The 14,283-nt window shown below is 43.4% G+C and overlaps 2 protein-coding genes across 3 annotated transcripts; one reads left to right on the top strand and one right to left on the bottom strand.

Moving 5' to 3' along the window:
• The first annotated feature begins 21 nt into the window (after positions 1-21).
• On the top strand, positions 22-6,692 carry ribc2 (RIB43A domain with coiled-coils 2). 2 transcript variants are annotated; one of them, XM_023985841.2, is made up of 7 exons: positions 22-333; positions 4,305-4,386; positions 4,493-4,840; positions 4,938-5,056; positions 5,254-5,481; positions 5,626-5,792; positions 6,270-6,692. In XM_023985841.2, the coding sequence occupies exons 1-7, from the start codon at positions 217-219 to the stop codon at positions 6,346-6,348; spliced, it is 1,140 nt and encodes a 379-aa protein (XP_023841609.1). In that variant the 5' UTR covers positions 22-216; the 3' UTR covers positions 6,349-6,692. The 2 variants fall into 2 exon arrangements, with proteins under 2 accessions (XP_023841609.1, XP_023841610.1); XM_023985842.2 differs by having other exon boundaries at positions 30-333; positions 4,529-4,840.
• Positions 5,840-13,212, bottom strand: LOC111962621 (adenosine deaminase 2-A). Its single transcript, XM_023985839.2, has 10 exons — positions 13,033-13,212; positions 11,798-12,147; positions 11,251-11,470; positions 9,233-9,443; positions 8,916-9,043; positions 8,643-8,733; positions 8,369-8,477; positions 7,981-8,138; positions 7,430-7,632; positions 5,840-7,298 (listed from the first exon to the last, which is right to left on the bottom strand). The coding sequence occupies exons 2-10, from the start codon at positions 12,099-12,101 to the stop codon at positions 7,208-7,210; spliced, it is 1,515 nt and encodes a 504-aa protein (XP_023841607.1). The 5' UTR covers positions 12,102-12,147; positions 13,033-13,212; the 3' UTR covers positions 5,840-7,207.
• Between the last annotated feature and the right edge of the window lie 1,071 nt (positions 13,213-14,283).

The raw sequence follows: 14,283 nt of genomic DNA, 5'->3' as shown, positions 1-14,283 counted from the left end.
ACAGACACAGCTTGTTGGCCATTAGCCAATCGGATTTTTTCAACGAGTTCAATGCACTTGAATGCATTCAGCTGGTAATTACCACTCCCACTTGGTTGTGAACAGCAGCATAGGTATCCGAATGTCGGGTAGCTTAGCAACGGATATGTTTGCAGAGGGCATTCTAGCCCTGGTCATTTGATTCTCACCACAGCGAGACTAAGGGAAGATTGGAAAATGTACAATGCTGAATTACTTTCGGACCGCATTGCTACGGCTAGTTTGGAGAGGAGGCGTAATCGAGAGATGCAACGTCAAGATAGGATTTTCAATGCTAAAGTTAGAACGATTGGGGTAAGTTTCTGTCTTTTCCAGCGATTGGCGTTTAGTTTTTTCGCTCACCAAGCTATGAGTTTTTGTATGGTCATATGAATGTCGAATTTGGTCAACAAAAAATGTAATGGCTTATTTGCTACGTGAGGCTTATTTGATCTACTGTAGGTTTTTACGAGTGTACTGATACGTAGGACACGTGACATCCCGGCAACTTTGAGAACTATCAGTGTTGCCAACTCCTCAGTAAGGAAAGTTGGCTGTCCTAGAAGTCGCTAAATGACGTCATCACAATTTGCATAATTGGCCATGTGCATGTAATTGTGATGGACTCTGTAGGAGAGAGGAATAACGTAGTGGGAGAGAAAGTGAGTTTTTTTTTATGTCACACAGGGGCGAAAATCTGATATCAACCTTGGAGGGGACAATTACATTACATTTTCTCAAGAGCAATTCCTGAGGGGGACACCAAAAGTAGTGCTGTAACACATAGCCTACGTTGTAATATGTTAAATGTATATTGAGGAACCATAATTCCTACAACTGAATAATTGATAGGTACAGTAGTTAACTGAAGGGTTTAACCAACTTGTTCAAATGTTTAAATCATTATAATACTACTACTAATAATAGTTATAGCAGTGCTCCTTACCAGTCCAGTATGTATGCAGGTATTCGTACTTACAACTAGCAATATCAAGAAAGGCCAGTAGGTAGCAATGGTACTGTACACTGTATGGGTGTAGTTTTCATAAATACAATGAACATGGTGTGATCTCATCTAAAATAATCTCCATTGAGAACCATCACAAAGTTAGTCTCCGTATTGAATTGACCTTTTAATTTGACTTTTTCTGATACATTTATATAGTCATTAAATGTGCCACTGGCCTGAGTCTACTACAATATCTTTACAAGAACAAAAAGCTTAAAATAAGTACAGTTCTAAAAGCAAAATAACTACTTCAATGAAAAAACCAAATAAATCAAACAAAATATCCTTCAGTCAGTGTCTCAACTCTTCAAACAGCAGCTATGGACAAGTATGTCGCACAAAGTATGCAATTTTAAATAAAATAACATGAAATAAATAATTTGTAAGTGTACTGTCATGTACTAAAAACTACTCTCCTCTAGGCTGCTTAGTACCCGCTCATACTGCCCTAGCACAGCTCTAATAGCAGTATTCCGCACAGTCCACCTTGTTGGACATAGGGGTTTCCGGGTGGGCAGATGTGTTTCTTTGGACGTGGCAATTGATTCAAACATGCCCTCGTAATCTTTCCTGACTGGCCATTAGAGGACACCTAACTGATGGACCCAAGAAAGGAATCCCGATCAGTGGGGAGGCTGAGCAGCCAGCCTGTGTAATCAGATTTACACAGTGTGCTCCACAATGGACATAGAGGCTAATGGCTGCTGCCTTCCTCACAATGCCTGTGCACCTGTGTATTTTCCTGCCATGTTGAGGCACCATCGTAACTCTACCCACGTAAGCCAACATGGGCAAATTGAGCCTCAACAACACTTCAGTTGCCACTTTCGCAATGCCTCGCCTGTTGTCTCCGACACCCGTATAGCCCAATAAACTCCTCGTGAGGGACAAGGTCATGGTCAACATAATGCAAAAAGACACTCTCCTGTTCAGCACCAGAACATCTGAGTACCATCAACAATTAATGAAAATTGTACAATCGGAAGAGACCTAATCTCAGCTGCAATGCCTCGAATGTTGTATTGGCCATGATGTTCAGAATTCATTCTGTGCTTTGGGGCCTCTTGAAACGTCAACACTCTGTTGGCAAGAGTTTGCGGTTCAAAAATTGTGGGTGTGGCTGATATGGTTTTGTGCCATCACTGAGGTAACTGGACAATGCTGTGCCACTGTCCCCTATACTGGTGCTTCTGGCAACAAGGTGACACCTGGTCCTGCCGTGCTGTGACATTGTTCTCTGAAGTCTCTCTCCCTGGCTCTTTCCTTTCACCACCCTCACTGACTCAGTCTGTCTCCTAGAAAAGAAATAATGTTTGCCGTACTCTAACTACACCGGTACCCAAAACTACACAATTAATCACAACAGCAATACCATTGCCATAAACAAATCTTAGTTTAGTCATCAGTTTAAGTGAGAGCGGGTATCCATGGCATTTTCCAATTATGTCCCTATTTTACAAGTTTAAAAAATTGAGAACCTTTCATAATGTTGCCAAACAAAGACTCAACAAACTTACCTGAGACTCCCTGTCTCTGCCAGTTGTCCCGCCATCTGTCCCCAGCTCTGCTGTCTGTGTCAATCTGTTGCCTGCTCTGCCTAATGACATCATTGTGAAACATCCATTAGCATTTCACTTCTTTCTTATGAACATTTTATCAACTCGTCTTTGAGATATTAGGCTACTAGAGTTCTTACTTTGCGTTTTGGTGTACTGAAAATACTCTGATGTCCGTCTTTTTACATTTTCTGCCATTATCTACCTGCTGGCTGGCTGGCCGTCTAGCTGCACACACACACATTTACACAACATATCCACAACCTTTTCTTATTTTAATATAGTTGTTTCAATTGGCTGGCTTCCAACAATAGCTGTAATTTGTAAAGCTAGCGAGCACCAATTCCGTTTCTGTGGTGTTTGCTATAATCAAAAAAAAAAAAAGTGAAATAAAATAAATTTAAAGTTCACTAGCGACAATTTAGCTTTTGCAACGAGACCATTAAATATATTTAAGACAATGTATAGAGTGTAGTTCTGTTCAGTTTGGACTTCAGTTTATCGCTAACCTTATCACACGGACTTTGAAGCACTACAGCTGCATGCTGATCTGGAGTAAACTGACGATAGCAAAGATCCCATCTTTGACGACGCCACATTAATGAATAGGTACTAGCTAGCTTGCTAGTTAATGTTTGCTTTAGTTTCGCGCTAGCTCTGCAATTCAGCAGTGTGTGACTGCCTAACAGAGAAATATTTAAAATATGCTAGGGCGCGATGATCGGATTAACCTCACGTCATCATACATGTGCCTTTCGGACAGTAGATACGAACCTCTATTACCTGCCAGCTAAAGAACTGGCAGTGGATCAAACCATTGTGAGCAAAGGGCGGGTGTCGCAATTCTTTTGAAACTAAAAAGGCCTATTAAGTGTCATAATTCAGCACAACTGCTTTCATTGCGTATTATTAATATTATTTGAAATTACATAGTTATGGTTACAGTGATAGATTGGGGGGGACAAATCATATTTTTCCCAGGATGGGGGGGTCGTGTCCCCCCCGTCCCCCCTGGGATTTCCGCCTATGATGTCACAATTCCAACCCTCCTTTATCCAGGCTTGGGACCGGCAAAAGTGACCCAAAAGAGACACTCTGACAGAGTTACTTAGTATTTTTAGTTTGTTTTTTAGTTTGTTTTTTTACATTTACATCCCGCCCTGAATGTAAGCCAGGGTGGGATCAGCCAGCGGCGGCTTCCCGCATGCGCGATTCATTTGCAATCTGGACGCGGAGGGGTGAACATCTCCTGCTCTGACTGCAGCTGGGAGGGACTGCTTTGTGAGGACTGGGCTGCCTGTGAGTGCTTTGGGCCCCACCCGCTACTCGTTGAGAAGAGTAAGAACAATACGTGCTTTCACGTCAGAGTCACCAATAACGCTAGATTTGTCGCTAGTTGCTTTTTTGAAAATGTGTCGCTAGAGGGGTGTGAATACTCGCTAAATATAGCGACAAAGTCACTAAGTTGGCAACACTGCTCTATATCAGAGTTGTTCCCGTTGTTCACACACGTATCTGCCCTCTCATTGGCTAGAATGGCACCACCTGACTGCCTTCCATTTTTGAAGACTTATTTTCATTGTTATAGCGACCACTTAAGTATCTGGTCTGGTCAATATAATGGATAATCTGTGTTGCAACTGTAACCGGCTGTGACATCACAACACTCATGTTAATTCAGTTGTGAAGACATGTTTGTCACACTTTTCTGTTCCTCACAGATAGATAAAGAGGCTCTTGATTCCCAAGTGAAAGAAAGAAAGAAAAAAGAACAGGCAGAGGCAGAGTCACTTAAAGCATATGGTAAGTGCAATAAAATACAGAATGGGAGTCCTGACAGCTCTATATAAGCTTCCATACATACAGTAAGCTTCAATGCAACTAAGGTTTTATTGATCCAATCTGTTAGCTAGTGTCATATGTCGCTGGAATGCATGCCCTCTAGCTGCAGATGCAGTGCGCAACGACAAGGCCGCTTGTCTACTTGATCAATGCCAACTTAAGGATGAGCGTCTGCTGCAAGGAGGCATAGAGGACTTCCGATTGAACTTCCAGCCGCGGTGGAGTCGGCGAGAGTATGACTTGAGCAACCCAGACAAAATTAGAGGTCAGGAGGGGATCCAGATGCTGCCGGGGCTGGTGGGTGAGGACCCAGACAGCCAGGGGAGGCTGAAGAAGCAGCAGGAGCAGCTCAGAGAGTGGTCCGTCCAGCAGCAGCATGAGCTGGCCACAGCGCGACACCAGCAGAGACAGGAAGGTAGGCTACAACCCAACACAACCTGTCCTGATGCTAGACACTGATACACTCACTGCCTCCTCTCAAAACAATATCTGTCCCTGCCTCACCCTTGCAGAGCAGCAGTATGACCAGGACAGAGTGGACCTGGACAACAAAGCTCTCCAGCTCCAAAGAATTGAGGAGGAGAGGAGGAGAACCGTAGCCCTCGCTACAAAGAATTTCAATCTGACAAAGGTGAGTCATTATACTTTACCTGGTGCTTAACCAGTTGTGGTTGTCAAACTGGCAAAGGTAAGTCATTAGGATTGATAGTACTATCTGGCACTGAATCTAACCATGCGTGGTGTGATTCCTGTGATTTGTATATGGGAGAACAGAATGTAATTCTGTCAACATGTCAACTGTGTCATATTTTGTCTGTCTGTTCCCAGGCAGCAGAGAATGCAGAGAAGCGGTGGAAGGAGTGGCAGCAGCAGGAGGAGGACAACAGGACAGACATCCTGAACCAGCTGCAGGGGGAGCTGCTGCGTGAGAGCCATGAGCAAGGCATCAGTGTGCCAGGTCTGCCCCGCCTCAGGCCCGACAGCTACAAGGGCCTCACAGACGAGCAGCTGCGGCACATCATCAACTGCCAGCAGCAACAGATAGATGAGAAGAGGGTACATCTACATTGTTTACTTTGAGCAGAGATGTTTTCATTGCAGTATGTTGCACGCTCCATCTTCTGAAAGAGGACAAAAAGCGAGCGTAGATCGCAACACCCACAAATAGTGTTAACCTTCTCTTCATGTTTGGTTGTGCAGAGAATTCAGGCTGAGCAGCAGCAGGAGGAGCTCCAGCAGGACCGGTTCCGTGTGGCCTCGGCTCGAACCGCCCTACTAATGGAGAGACAGCAGGCCCGCATCAACAAGCAGCTCCGTCGCACCCAGGATAACACCAACGCACAGCTGGCTGAGGCCCATCATGAACAGTAAGACACTTTCCATATGTTAAGGTTCAGACACATGGACGCAGCTGTATACTTTTCACTTCATTACCGTACAGCATCATTGTTTGTCACACATTTTTTTGAAAATATTTTCTTTAACACTTCTGTGCTCAGAAATAATTAAATTGTGCAGAAGAAACTGATCAACAAGATTAGCACAGTTAATGGACACACAAATTATCAACTAGGAGCTCAATTCAATTCGTTTTGCGGAAGATCCGCGTTATCGTTCGATTGAAATTTCAAAGACAATGTTCCCTAGTCCACAGAGACTTCATTCAGCGTTAAAATGTAAAGGTAATTTGCGATTGAGCAGACATATGCAATATTTACCGTGATCCGGATTGAATCCAGCCCTAGAGCTTGTTGACCTGCCCATAGCACTGCATAGACGACATATCAAATGCCTACAGTTTTGTTCTTGATATCAGTTATAGACCAATGCATTCTTCTCTTCAGGAAAAAGTATTTGGAGAAGGTGTACACTAACATCCCAGATGACAGTTACTTCTCCCAGTTCAACACCAGCAGTCGATAAAGGATGCCTTACTCTGCCATGCATTATTAGACTATTATAGAGAAATGTTTCTTGTATTAAAAAGTGATAATTTAGATAAATGATTTGTAACAAAGGAAAAATGAACAATTCTGTTTTCCTTCCCTTAATTCAAAACTATTTCACAACAAAAAAAATACAATCAGAAGTCTTCATAGAAAAGTGTGTCTATGAATAAGGCATTGCCTACTGTTCTGCATGCATTTGTCATAACGTGTCCCTTGTTAAAATAAGAGTATCTGTATAATGAATTAAATCTGTACAAAACAAATGCACATTACCAGCATAAAATGCTATTAAAGAAATCAGACTAGCTGGTCAGTTCATTCAGTGTAAGCCTTTTCTCAGTGCTCTATTACCATTGAATTCACAATTACAGTGCAAATACAATTCTCTGCAACTGAAATAATAATGATCAAATGCCTTTGTGTGAAAAAACAGCTTCCTTCATGACTCCTTGACTAGTGAACTCAACTTCTGTCAGGGGCCTCCATTTTGTAGGAGTTGACAGCAGTGTGGTCTCCTGATTTGATTTCTTACAGGAGTGTTATACACACCCTATCCACGTGAGGGCGATATGAACTTGTTCTCTTTTTCCTTCTCAACCCTAATTTGCCAAAATGTCTACAGCTTCTTAGGCAAAGAAAAAGACCAAAAATTATGTTTCAATAACACCTACATCCCTTGTCTGAATTTTGAACAACATTTCCAATTGTGTGTCCATTTGGTACCAGCATGCCAAATCTCATTCCCTTCCTATGGGGCACAAGCAACAGGCTCACAGACTGAGGTGATCCCACTGTCAGCGTCCGAATGACCACTCCTCTGCCCCAACAGGACTCTATTGTGAGTTCTCTGAGACAAACTTGTCCCATTTTCTCTGCCACAAATCCAATGCTTTCTCCTTCAGCTGTGGCGACAGAGAGCTGTACCTGGAACATAAAATTGAAAGTCAGAATCCTTACCCTACCATACAATGCCATAAACGGTTGCAAGTAGCTAAACTAGTCCAGGTTATTCCACCAATATTGTACGGTGCCTGGACCTGCTAGCTTGGCCTCACCTGATGGAGTTCATGGCCAGTTCCTTGAGAGTTCCTATGTGAGAGTTCATTCCACCTAAACCCACAAATGCCTCGTAAAAATCATGGGAGAGGCCAGAAGCTCCAAACATGGCAGGGTCGTCTGAACTGATCACCAGGGGATGGCCCTCTGACATCAGAACAGCAGCTGGGTGATTCCGCAGGTCTGAGACCAGTTTCAGTACCTGGAGAAAAAATGTAAATTATTATATTTTACCTTTAACTCTGCAAGTCAGTTAAGAACAAATTCTTGTTTACAATGAAGGCCTACCCCAACCAGGACGACGCTGGGCCAATTGTGCGCCGCCCTATGGGACTCCCAATCACTGCCGGTTGTGATCGAGCCAGGATCTGTAGTGACGCCTCTAGCACTAAGATGCAGTACCTTAGACCGCTGCGCCACTCAGGAGCCCCAAAATGAAGAGTTTCAATGAAGATGCAGATACAATGTACCCTTTACCTCGATCTGTGGATGGGCAGCCGTCTTAATCGTTCATCAACATGTGAGTGTGGTGACAGTGATAATGCCCTACCTGGTTGGAGATGGGGCACACCTCTACAGCCACCCCTTTCTTCCTAGAGAGGGCCTTGGCCACGGGGTGGCGCAGCAGGGCAAAGCCATGGCCGATGCGAGACGTGTTGAACAGTAAAGCATCCAGTAGGTTCCCATCCACATCAGTGCCCTCTTCATCTGCAAATGACAGTCAATCAATGTAGATTGTAGTAAACACTTATCTATACTGTACAAGCTTCATTCTCAACAACACAAAATAGGGAGTATTGGCTATAAAGTCTTATTCCATCAGAGTTAGTGCTATCCGGGCCCCTAACCAGAGCCAGATTAAGAAATCATAGGCCCATTCCATGAGTATAGACTAAATATGAACACTCCAGATAAGGTGGAAGGGTTCATGTGCTCACCAGTCTCTCCTGCGTGGAAGAAGAATGGAAGGTTGACTCCTCTCTCGCCTGGTAGAGACAAGGCCTCCTTGAAGTACCAGAGGGGTCTTCCACTATCTTCCCGACCCACCTAGTACCGGATGAGAACATCAGACATGTCAACATCACCCTGCACAGCCTATACCTATTTTTTAATAAACCTATCTAGTAATAAATAAATCAAGTCCATATCAACTTTAGGTAATTTCCTGAGAGAAACAGTTTTAAGGAGTCTTGTGACTAAGGATCTACCTACTAGGTCAAATCCAGCCATTATCTCTGGAAAGGCTTTCTGTAGGTTCATAGCCTCCTCCACTGCCTTCCATGCCATTGACGCATTCAGCCGCCTTAGACAAACAGATTCCCAAAGTACATTCAATCTCAACATTAATATGACGTGTTTTGTTCTTCTCATTCTTACTTTAACTCTGTATAGTTTTTAAATAAACTAATCCTTGTACAACTGTTAGAGGGCCCATGATTCTAATTCCATCTTTGCACTGATCATGTGCATCTCCTGCATAGTCACCTGTGCACAGTGAAGATGACACGAGCTCCCAGGAAGTCTGGGTGCTCTGACACAAACTGCCTGGTCACGTCCTGATAGGTCTTGAGGCCCCAGGCACTGTCATGTGTGCTCCCATCCAGCTCGTATGTCTGTGTATCAGTAACAAACATGTAAGAATTATACAACCTCTTATGTATAGACAATACATCCTGGTTACACCTTGAAAATGACTGGTCAATTCAAACTATTGTGTATGGAATCATCTTAACAACTTAATCACACAACTGAACTCATAACACGGTTGGAACAATAAACATGTATCTGTATGTGTTGTTTACCTCTGGAAGCAAAGCCCTCAGCTCCAGATACATGATACTATCCATGTAGAACTGCCTCAGGCCCTCATAGTAATAGTCCTTGAACACAGGAGCGTAGGTGACTAGTCCCCAAGCCGAAGTGAACGCCTGCTCAAACCTTTTCCAAACGACATCTTGGCTGGGATAGGCAGCCTCTGGGTCCTCAGTGAAGAGTGTGAGGTTGCGTATGAGGCTGCACAGATTAAACAACCAGGTTGTTGGAGAGTGCATACAATTTGAAAGAGATGAGTCAAATAGAACATCTAATTTTGTCTTTATTCCCCCAGGGAGATACTTGTGTGATGTATGACCATGACATATAAATGACATAATATATAATGACATTTATTGACATACACATGTCATTTGACATACATTGCCTTCAGAAAGTATTCAGACCCCTTCACTTTTTCCACATTTTGTTACTACAGCCTTATTCTAAAATGGATAAAAAATATAAAAAAATCCTCCTTTTTTGCACAAATTATTAATAATAGAAAACAGAAATACCTTATTTACATAAGTATTCAGACCCTTTGCAATGAGACTCGAAATTTAACTCAGGTGCATCCTGTTTCCATTGATCATCCTTGAGATGTTTCTACAACTTGATTGGAGTCCACCTGTGGTAAATTCAATTGGTTTGACATGATTTGAAAAGGCACACAACTGTCTATATAAGGTCCCACAGTTGACAGTGCATGTCAGAGTGAAAACCAAGTCATGAGGTCGAAGGAATTGTCCGTAGAATGCCGAAAAGGGATTGTATCAAGGCACAGATCTTGGGAAGGGTACATTTCTGCTGCATTGAAGGCCCCAAGAAAACAGTGGCCTCCATCATTCTTAAATGGGAGAAGTCTGGAACCACCAAGACTCTTCCTAGAGCTGGCCGCCCGGCCAAACTGAGTAATCGGGGTAGAAGGGCCATGGTCAGGGAGGTAACCAAGAACCAGATGGTCACTCTAACAGCTCTAGAGTTGCTCTGTGGAGATGGGAGAACCTTCCAGAAGGACAACCATCTCTGCAGCACTCCACCAATCAGGCCTTTATGGTACAGTGGCCAGACGGAAGCCACTCCTCAGTAAAAGGCACATGACAGCCCGCTTGGAGTTTGCCAAAAGGCACCTAAAGATTCTTAGACCATGAGAAACAAGATTCTCTGGTCTGATGAAACCAATATTAAACTATTTGGCCTGAATGTAAAGTGCCACGTCTGGAGAAAACCTGGCACCTACCTGTGGTGAAGCATGGTGGTGGCAGCATCATGCTGTGGGGATGTTTTTCAGCGGCAGGGACTTGGAGACTTGTCAGAATCGAGGGAAAGATGAACGGAGCAAAGTACAGAGAGATCCTTGAAGAAAACAGGACTTCAGACTGGGGTTCACCTTCCAACAGGACAACAACCCTAAGCACACAGCCAAGACAAAGCAGGAGTGGCTTCAGGACAAGTCTCTGAATGTCCTTGAGTGGACAGAGCCCGGACTTGAACTCGATCTAACATCTTTGGAGACCTGAAAATAGCTGTGCAGCAACGCTCCCCATCCAACCTGACAGAGCTTGAGAGGATCTGCAGAGAAGAATGGGAGAAACTCTCCAAGTACAGGTGTGCCAAGCTTGTAGTGTCATCCCCAAGAAGACTCGAGGCTGTAATCGCTGCCAAAGGTGCTTTAACAAAGTACTGAGTAAAGGGTCTGAATAATTATGCAAATGTCATATTTATTATATTTGTATAAATTAGCAACACCAACAAAAAGTAACCTGTTTTTGCTTTGTCATTATGGGGTATTGTGTGTAAATTGATGAAGGCTGTAATTGAAAATGTCATATTTTATTTGTATAAATTAGCAACAACAAAAAGTAACTTGTTTTTGCTTTGTCATTATGGGGTATTGTGTGTAGACTGAATAAGGCTGTAACCTAACAAAATGTTGAAAAAGTCAAGGGGTCTGAATACTTTCCGAATGCACTGTATTATAATGACATATGTTCCTACTTCCTACCTATTGTCAAGGTCAGTGGTATTGCCTGTTTTGGCCCTCAGGGTCTCCAGCAGCATCCAAGAAGAGCACTTAGGTTTTGGTTTGGGCTGACCAGAGGAGAAGAGTAACCGAACTGACTGGTCCTCTGTAATGCACATGTAGCAATGTGGTCGGTACGTCACATTCCTTACCAGCCACTCCACTCCCACCATGGAGAAGTCATGGACATGAAGTGCTGCTCCTAAAACAGATCAGAGGAGGAGATCATCGTAACCTGTGTGACACAGGAGGTTGGTGGCACCTTTATTGGGCAGAACGGGCTTGTGGTAATGACTGGAGCGGAATCGTATCAAATACATCAAACACATGGTTTCCAGGTGTTTGATGCCATTACATTTGCTCCGTTCCGGCCATTATTATGAGTCATTATCCCCTCAGTAGCCTCCACTGCTGTGTGGCTTACAATGAAGTACATTACATATGTGCCATATTTGCTTACAAGTATCCTCTCAGTTTATCACAAATGCAAAGGGGACAGGGGTACAGGTCCATTTGGGATCCGGTGTACCTTTGGGCATCCTCTGCAGTAGACTGTAGATGAGGCTGCGCTGGATGAGTGGCTTTGCCTTGAAGAAGTGCAAGGCAGGAGGGAAGTCCGAGCTCTTCATCTCCTGCTCCTTCAGTTTGTGCAGCTGTGCACTGAGCTGCAGCTCTGCCTCTGTCAGCAGCAGTCTGCCCCCTGTCTGCCGGGAGGCCTCCTGCTGCATCAGATACTCTCTGAGCCTGGGGTCAGGGCTGCACCAGCACAGGGTCAACCAGCACAGCAGGACTGACACCATAGCCACCTGGTGGCTCTCTGGCCAGTGCAACATGGTGAAGGTGTGGCTAATCAATGTTGGTCAACACTGAATAGATAGGCTTGAAGGAGAAAGAAACGTGATAAGACAAACTCATCTAGTGGGAAAATAGGTTCAACAGAGCTTGGTTTTTAGTGTAAGCCTACTGCACCTGTTTACAGAACATAGGATAGAAATCAATGGTCTTTCCACTTCCTCAATATTACTTTCTTATCCTTGCTTCCTCCGAAATTTAGTTTCTCTTGAAACAAACAAAAAATGTCCAGTTCAGCCAATAGCTTAAGAGGTCTATTTCCCATATTTTCTATGAATATGATTTAATATGTATATTTAGAGGATAGGGTCTTCAGGATGTCATACTGACAGGCTGCATTTAGATCTGAATTTGATACATAAATGCACAATTCATTTATTTGATATAGTTTTGTCCGCAATTGCAGTATTTATCTGTAAGTAGGCTAGTTGAGTGCACCATGGTGGACGTGGACAAAGAGAGTAGCACCACCACCAGCTGTCGGTGTCAACAAACCCGCTTTGTGATTCACGGATTATGTAGTTTCCTTGTTGTGAATACGTTTGATGCCTAATAGTGTTTTTGTTAGTTTGCAGTTATGATCAAGATATTTAAACGAATACATACTTTTTATAAACCTGACATATTGCCTGCTTCAGCCGGTCGCCTATTATGTTGTTCAGTTTAAAGGGCTACGCGAACGTTTGACGCGTTGGCGATTTCAGTGTACAGTATCTACAATGTAACAACAATGTATCTAACAACAATGTAACATTTGGTAAACGTTAAAGTGGTGTGTGTGCCTCAAGCCTGCAATTCTAAAGTGTAACAAAGTAACAGCTGCACGTTCACACTGAACGCTGAATACATTGATAATAGCATACATGTTTTGCCAGTGTTATGAACATGAATTGTTATTAAAACGAGTCTCACCACTGAACAAACCTGTCCGTGAAAGTGAAGTGATGAATAGGTACTCCTATATTGCTCTATACTATAACAACAACTGTTACAATTGCTGTTTTTCAGTTCTGTAGCCTGAAAGTGTAATGCCGCGTTCATGTATTAGTCGGAAATAGGAATCTCGAAAATGTCTGACTTGCTAACAGGATAAACGAGTATCACTTGAACGCAGCATTACTCTTACTCACTTCCTAAAACAGTGGTACACGTCATATCCCCCCAGTGGTTGACTTGGGATGGAAGAAGTGCAGGACCTGTTCTCCAAGTCGGTCCATTAGACTATGTTCACCGAATTCACAAGTGACATTATGCTATAGAGACTTCTGATTATTCACTGTTAACGGTTTGTAAACATTTTCCATTACTTTTAACCACATTTTCATTACTATTTTTTATTGCCTACTTGAAACGTAAGCCTTATTGACACTGGAAAGCTGCTGTGTCTGATCCCACGTAGACCTACCACCTTCTGCCGTTGTGCCCTTGATCAAGGCATTTAGCCCCCCACATAGAACTGCACGTTTAGTCACAGGTTGTCAACCCTCCACCTGGAGACCTCCTGGGTGTGCAGGCATGGTTTTTTCAACATTGCAATTATTCCTTCATTAAATAAATAAGAGTTCAAATGTCGCAATTACATGGCTACTGTTTAATAGAGGGGAATCGCATCTTTCCAACGGGTGCAGATTTATTTCGACTTTACAGTGCCGGTGGAAAGGCAACAACGAAATGAATGCGTAGTTAGCTATAGTTAACGAGCGAGCTAACTGCTACAAATTATGTTTCGAATTGGTGATGTAGTTAGTCTGTCTGTCATTATTTTATACATGCTGCTGAAATGCCACGTTCTCTCTCCTCGGGCAACGGCCCACTCGCACTGGCGCACACACACAGCACCATAGACATGCACTGAATAGCTCCTGAGTGCATAGCTCCTGAGTGACGCAGTGATCTAAGGCACTGCATTTCAGTGCAAGAGGCGTCACTACAGTCCCTGGTTCGAATCCAGACTGTATCACATCCGGCCGTGATTGGGAGTCCCATACACTAAAAAGAAAAGGTTCCTGGAGTATCGTTTAGGGATTCTTCAAATTGAAACTGTGGGGGAACCCCTGTAAGTTCTCCAAAGAACCCCTTTTAATGGATCCTCGAAGAACCTTTTGAATAACCTTTCTGGGTTACGTTTTTAACTACCCCCCTCCCCTATTAATAACAATAACC

This window comes from Salvelinus sp. IW2-2015, linkage group LG4q.1:29 (assembly GCF_002910315.2).
Source record: "Salvelinus sp. IW2-2015 linkage group LG4q.1:29, ASM291031v2, whole genome shotgun sequence".
NCBI classification, from domain to species: Eukaryota; Metazoa; Chordata; class Actinopteri; order Salmoniformes; family Salmonidae; genus Salvelinus; species Salvelinus sp. IW2-2015.
Note: the sequence above shows the minus strand (reverse complement) of the source record. Positions and strands in the feature narration are given on the sequence as shown.

What these genes read in the sequence shown, in the direction of transcription:
- ribc2 (XM_023985841.2), top strand. Translation starts at nt 217, where the DNA reads ATGTACAATGCTGAATTACTTTCGGACCGCATTGCTACGGCTAGTTTG. An exon ending in AGAGTCACTTAAAGCATATG is followed by an intron (nt 4,387 to 4,492) that starts GTAAGTGCAATA and finishes CCAATCTGTTAG; the next exon opens with CTAGTGTCATATGTCGCTGG. An exon ending in AGAATTTCAATCTGACAAAG is followed by an intron (nt 5,057 to 5,253) that starts GTGAGTCATTAT and finishes GTCTGTTCCCAG; the next exon opens with GCAGCAGAGAATGCAGAGAA.
- LOC111962621 (XM_023985839.2), bottom strand. Translation starts at nt 12,101, where the DNA reads ATGTTGCACTGGCCAGAGAGCCACCAGGTGGCTATGGTGTCAGTCCTG. An exon ending in ACTGCAGAGGATGCCCAAAG is followed by an intron (nt 11,471 to 11,797) that starts GTACACCGGATC and finishes GATCTGTTTTAG; the next exon opens with GAGCAGCACTTCATGTCCAT. An exon ending in TGAGGGCTTTGCTTCCAGAG is followed by an intron (nt 9,044 to 9,232) that starts GTAAACAACACA and finishes ACTGATACACAG; the next exon opens with ACATACGAGCTGGATGGGAG.